The 6,988-nt window shown below is 38.0% G+C and overlaps 1 protein-coding gene and 1 non-coding gene across 2 annotated transcripts; one reads left to right on the forward strand and one right to left on the reverse strand.

The window, feature by feature from the left end:
* Positions 1-389: 389 nt before the first annotated feature.
* LOC111882165 (small nucleolar RNA R71) lies at positions 390-496 on the reverse strand. Its single transcript, XR_002847071.1, has one exon. It is a non-coding gene; the product is annotated as a small nucleolar RNA R71 (small nucleolar RNA).
* A 765-nt stretch (positions 497-1,261) lies between these two features.
* LOC111882144 (uncharacterized) lies at positions 1,262-1,862 on the forward strand. Its single transcript, XM_023878508.1, has 2 exons — positions 1,262-1,409; positions 1,459-1,862. The coding sequence occupies exons 1-2, from the start codon at positions 1,262-1,264 to the stop codon at positions 1,860-1,862; spliced, it is 552 nt and encodes a 183-aa protein (XP_023734276.1).
* The last annotated feature ends 5,126 nt before the right edge of the window (positions 1,863-6,988 follow it).

Here is a 6,988-nt window from a genome sequence, read left to right on the forward strand (position 1 = left end):
ACGAGATGGCGAATATTGAAGAAATGTCCATGGGAGCTTACAGAAAGAGAATTCAAGATGATGTTGGTCCAGGCTTAATACAACCCGCTATTCCTGCCACTGCCATATTCGAGCTGAAAGGACATATACTTTCTGAACTAAAGGATATCCCATTCTATGGAAAAGATCATGAGGACGCGTTCAAGCATTTAGATGAAGTGAACGACATTGCTGATTACTTTAATGTCCCGAATGTTAACAGAGATACTGTCTTGCTAAGGATGCTTCCCGTTACCTTTAAAGGAGCTGCAAAGGATTGGTTAAAAGCACTTCCACCTGGTACAATCACTACTTGGGCTCAAATGCGTGAGCAGTTTCTCGACCAATTTTGTCCACCATCCAAGATACCTAAACTCAAGAAGGCAATAGCTAATTTTGAGCAAAACCCTGGGGAGTCACTTTACGAAGCATGGGAGCTTTATAAAGGGTTGTTATGGAATTTTCCTCAACATGACCTTAACATTCAACAAGAAGTGTCCATATTCTATGATGGGGTCAATGTAATGACAAGACAACTCCTTGATTCTCAAGGACCGCTTACGAAGAAAAATCCGGGCGAGGTCAAGGAATTAGTTGAAGAATTTGCAAAGCATTCTCGTGAATACCACAATCCAAGGAATGAAAGCGTGAAAGGAGTTGGGGTACACATTCTGATGAAATGGCTGCTATGATGGTAATGCTTAACACTATGGATAGGAGATTGACCTAAATAGACCAATCAATTCATGCAATTCGAGTTGGTTGTGAGAGATGTAGTGGCCCACATTTGACAAAAGATTGCAACATGGATGAATATGGGAACAAGAAAGCTCAAGTTTGCTATTCAAGTGGAGATAAATACGATGAAGACTGGAGAAAACCAAAGAGAGAGTGGCTGCCATACGAAGAATACAAGAAGCAAAAGGAAGATAAATATAAGCAAACTGGCCGAGGCTTCTACCAAAAAGAGCAGCCACCAACCGAGAAGAAAGTGGACTTAGAAACCATGTTGACCCGATTCATGGAAGTATCCGAGAGATGGAACGAAGATACCGATGCAGTGCTAAAAGAACACATGAATATGATGAAGGAACAGCACAAAATGATGATTGACCAGCAAGCTTCATTAAGAAATCATCAAGCATCGATTCAAAATTTAGAAGTCCATGTTAATCAACTCGCTAATTAGGTGAATAACACATTATCTTCACAATCTCCCAAAAAGAAAGTTCAATCTCACGTCATGGCCATTGATACTAAAGAAGAGGTGATTTATGAGTTTTTAGAAGCATTAGAAGTGGAGCCAAAGCCATCTGAACCAAAGCCAAAGAAGTCTAAGATCAAAAACGAAGAAGCTGCTGAAATGCCAGATTCACGTCGTGACCCGATATGTTCACGACGTGGGATCGGTCTGCACAAAAAAAATTGTATCTGTTCCAGCTTATAAACCGCCTTTTCCATTCCCGTCTCGAGCACATCTTAGCCTACTAGAAAGGAAACATCTGGAGTTTATTCGGCAAATAAAGGGAATTCCTATTAATGCTCCTTTTATTGATTCACTTGCAAAAGTTCCAGAATATGCTAAGTTCCTCCAAGATTTAATAGACACTCAACATGAATTGAAAAAGAATTCCAAGGTAATTCTAAGTGAGCAAAGCTCAAGGGATGTGTTGGGAGAGATACCTAAGAAGATGGGAGATCTTGGACACCTCACTCTTCCATGTGAGTTTGGTAATAAGTTGAAGACATATGCTTTAGCCGATTCTGGAACTAGCATTAATTTGATTCCTTTCTCGTTTTATCAAAAGTTAAATATTCAAAAAATGAAGGGTACCAAAATGTGACAACCCGTAAATTATTCCGTCACCATAAACCGTTCCCGTTAAATAAAACCATTCGTATTCAAATTGTTCCGTTAACCTTAGAATTAAATTAATTTAATCGCGACTTTTAATTCGGTTTCATAAGTTTCGGGATGTGTTGTAAACATTAAAATATTTTCCATATTTATTTGGAAAATTATTAGTTTGATCTAAGTCGTGATTATGGCAATTTATCGGGTACGACCAAAAGCACCGTTTAACGGCAGTATCGGGTAGAATTCCACCGGGCCATAAACTCAACCCCTATATAAGGGATTGAGTGACATCATTTTGAAGCTTTTTCCTCTCTCTCTCTAAACACTTTCTCTCACTACTCTCTCTCTAGGATTCGAAATTGATCCAAAAACCGCATTTCAAGCCTCAATTTGGTAAGTACTCCATTCTAACTTGTTGTTTAACTTGATTGGCATGCAAATTCATGTTTGAAACTCCCAAAAACAACCATGAACAAGTGTTTACGGTCTAGGGACCCTCCCAAAACCGTGAACACCCCTTGAGAGGGTTTTGAAGCCCCAAAACCCCTCCAAACCCCTTCTAGTGCTTAGAAATGGCTTAGAAACTTGCATGCATGAGCTTAGGACCCCAAAATCGTGTCATTTGAGTATTGGACATGAGTTTACGGTCCAAGAACATGCTTGGACCGTAAACTCACATTCATGGACCATAAACTCCTTTTAAAGTGTCAAAATGCCCTTAAACACCTCCAAATGCTTCCATGAGAGTGTAGAACCTTATAATCCTTCATGTGAGACATCAAAACATATGTAAATGGATCAAACTTGAGTTTACGGTCCAACAACATTCTTAGACCATAAACTCATCTCCTTAGACCATAAACTCTTCAAATGGGTGTTAAAGTGCCTTTAACACCTTGTATGGCTTGGAATTGAACCTAGAACCTTGTATGCTTAACCTTCAACCACTAAAACCCATGAATCTTGGACAAACATGAGTTTAAGGTAGTAAACTCATGTGTTTAAGGTAGTAAACTCCCCAAGAACATCTTCATAAACCGTAAACTCCTTTTCCTAAGTCAATTCAAGTCCCAATCACTTCCTAAGCCATGAAATCAACCCTAGAACCTTCCCTTGTGCATTATAAGGCCATTTAGCAACCAAGAACACCATCACCATGAGTTTACGGCCGTAAAATCATGGGGAGTTGGTCATTTGGACTGTAAACTCTCTTGAGAGTTTACTCTTGAAAAGCAAACTCCATATCCAAGCCATATTCGTCCATAGATGTCACCCGGGTCACTCCGAACACTTAATTAAAGTGTTTTCGCGTCTTGGAGTGTATAAGCTTATCTAATTAGTGTTTTAAAGTCTAATTAGATACATTTTTGTATCATTTCATATTACATAGGAACCTCACACGTTTTCAAGCCCCGCACCAATGTTTAGCATCCAAACTGACACAATCCTCGTCCGGTGAGTTCATACCCCTACCCTTTTCAATGTTTTTCAATGTTTTCAGGGGGGAATACAAGCAAACGTACAAGAATATCTTGTGCTTAAACTTATTATTTCAATTGAATTTTTTCATATTTCACTTGCTTTTAACAATTGAAACCGTATTAACCAACTGTTTGATTTGCAGAATCTGTTTACAAACCGATTTCATATATTATTATATAATGTTATATTATATATATATATATATATATATATATATATATATATATATTTCACAAATGAATTGTTCCATATCATTATTGTTAAAAGCATTAGATTAGTATAATTGTTTTGTCCTCGGTAACACTCCACAGAGATACGCGAGTGGAGGATCGTCTTTGAAAATAGAATTTAAACAGGATTTTCCGCATTATTACTTGTAGATTTGTTATTCCTATAAATTGGAGACACGTCCTTGGAGAACACTCCACAGAGATACGCGAGTGGAGGACCGCCTTTGTAACCAGAATCTCTTTGTGAGGGAGCATGACTTGAGTGTATAGATCTATACGGGGCTGACTACCCCGCACCTGGCTGCTAGCTACAGCCGAACCGAAAGTTTCAAGGGTGACGAAAGTCATAAATGATATTGGCCTTCCTTTGCCATATCTAGTCTTTAGTATGGTTATAAAACTTGCAATTTGGATAACAGAGATTTACTTGTTAGTAATAATGAATATAGTAAATTAATAACCTTTGAAATTAGTTTACTATGATGATAGTTTTATATACGTGTTAAAACTAACATACACTTCACAAGGATAATCAGGTTTTCAGTATACATCTTTTACATTACATTTCGGATTGGTAACCAACTTTTAGGAAAATATAGGATTTTCCTGGGGTAACAATTATTCTTAACCAGAATTGTGTAACGTAATGGAAAACTAAACATTAATTTTAAGAAAATATGGGATTTTCTTGGATAACCACTTTTTCAGAAAACAAAAGGAATCTTGTTCATTTTCACAAAATAAACCGCTTATGAACTCACCAGCTTTATGCTGATTTTTAAACTTCTTGTATTCTCAGGTTCTCCTTAGACAGGTATCCCGTGTTCTTTTGAAGAAGACGGAGCGTATGGAGTCACATATTTCTTTTGTTTAAGCTTATGTAACTACAAAACTTGTATTACTTTACTTTCAAACAAATGTAATGAATCTATGTAATGTATTGCTTTGTGTTTACTATGCTTACTATGTACATTGGTTGCGATATTCATGACGTCCTCCGCCTCGGAACGTTTCCGCCTTCGGTTTTGGGGTGTGACACAAAATGACAATTCACATGACAAACCATTCAGTGACACAACCTCAGGGCATTATGGAAGACATCCTAGTTAAAATTGGGAAATTCGTTTTTCCAATAGATTTTGTGGTGTTGGACATGAAAGAAGATCCCGATGTTCCAATTATTCTTTGTCGCCCGTTACTAAACACTGTTAGGGCTTTGGTTGATATACGTGAATCTAAGCTAACCTTGAGAGTTGGAGATGATAAGTAAATTTTTGGAATGGAAGATGGATTTAAAGGATATGATGTTAAGGATGAAGTGTTCAATATTGATGAAGATAATGAACTTGAAGAATTAGAAAAGCTTATGGAAGAAGAAATCAAGACAAATGATCAAGTCAAGTGCACTAAACCAAGGGCATCCGTTCCATTTTTCATTGAAGTCATTGCTTATACAAAACCAACATCTTGGGTGAGTAAGGAAGATGATGACATGTCTAGTGATGAAGAGGAGGTTACATCAAAGGAGACTACCCTAGTGGTGAAGGGGGAGGAGGATATTGTGAAGCTTAAAAATAATGAAAAACTAAAGACTCAAGGGATCAAACGCAAGCTCGATGGAAATGAAGTCAAGGCTAAAAAGGAGAATTCTAAAAAAGCTTATATTCGTCGAGCAAGAGGAGTTTCAAGGAGCAGAAGATATTGGTGGTGGACTCATCTAAAAATACAACGTAGGATGCACGGAGTTCGGCTCATGACTCCATCAACAAGAAGCGCTTCTCGGGAGGCAACCCGAATTTGGTTTGCATTTTCTTTCTTTTTCTTTTTAGTTTTTGCATTTTTAGTTCTAGAAACATCGATCATATCATCCAACTCACTTTATTTATAATTAAACACTAAGTGTGGGGTCCTAAAAATGAAGTGGTAAAATTTATGGAATATAATAAAATATTTAGGATTAATAAAAAAATTTATTATCATACAGTATTCACGACGTGAGTTTGGAATTAACCGGACAATATATCATTGATACATATTAGCCCATTTTCTATTAAATTAATTGGCCCAAGACTAATCCATTTATGATATAGAATGAATGGCCCAAAATTAAGCCCGGACTGGACTCACGACGTGAATCCTTAAATATTCACGACGTGAACAAGTACAAACTCGGGACCACCGATTAAAGAACATAGATCCCTCTTTGACCAACTCATTCTTTATTCCCACGAAGTGAAAGCGAAAAAATGGTCCCCCTTGCTTCGATTTAGGCCGACATACACTCTATTTTCGTTTTTGCTTACGTAATCTTCCGATCTAAGGTAATATTTCTTTATTCCCATGTCTAATTCTTCTTTAATAGTTGGAACTTAAGGTTAGGGTTTGTAATTAGTTGAATGTCGAAATTGTTCCCTAAAAATCTCGTAATAACCTCAGAATGTTGATGATTTGTGGTTGGAATTAGCATAGGAGTAAACCCCAAACATTGTATTGGCCCGATTTCTACAAAAAGTAGACAGTTTTCGTTGGCGATGACAAACTCACGGCGTGAATTCCTAGGAATTCACAACGTGAATCTTGGACTGGACAGTTTCTTATTTCTTTTATTTCTAATATTATGGGTTGTGTTTGTTGGCTGTATTTTGTGTTTACTTATTCAGAAATGGCTCCCAGAAGAGAGGTTCCAACTGGAGTAGCGGGTTTACACCCATTTTACAACTTTCCAACAACTACGCCCCAAGAAGTTTTAACACGATAGAACAATCGGTTGGGGTGGCTTTACAACCGGGAGTTTGCTATTGCCCCCACTATTTAGTGGGCACGTTTGAGGGAAATCGGGCTTATGGATAGGCTGTCCCCATTCCTTACTTAAATTTTTATTGGGAATGGTTTTTCATTCACTTGCTCGGGATGGCTCAATCTTTTCCGTGTCCAAGAGCGGGTTTATAAGGAGTTGTGTGTAGAGTTTTTCGCCACAGTGACATACCACGAGAATGTCGAAGATCCACATTATCAGCAAGCACTGGTCTTTCGTCTCAGGGTGAGTATTGCGAATGTAGCCTCATGAAATTTTCTTGGAGGGTTGGTATATATGATCACCAAGAGGCGATGACTCCTAAATTTGGAATGTTTTTTAGGGAGGCAGCTAGAGCTTATGTGGGTGGTGTCACAGGATTTGATTTTTGGCATTCTATTGCATCCGGGATATTGAATTCCGGAGTATCCCCCGAGAGCAGCATTCACTCTCCTATCCACCGTTTTCTCCACCGACTTATCACTTTCTCCATCAATCACAGACGACATGGGGACAAAGTGACAAAGCAGAATCTCTTCTTTTTATGGTGCATTTTGCAGCCAGGAGTGTGTAGCAACATTCCCTACTTTTTAGCATGCTTCTTGG

The sequence above is a fragment of the Lactuca sativa genome, chromosome 4 (genome assembly GCF_002870075.4).
Source record: "Lactuca sativa cultivar Salinas chromosome 4, Lsat_Salinas_v11, whole genome shotgun sequence".
In the NCBI taxonomy this organism is placed as follows: Eukaryota; Viridiplantae; Streptophyta; class Magnoliopsida; order Asterales; family Asteraceae; genus Lactuca; species Lactuca sativa.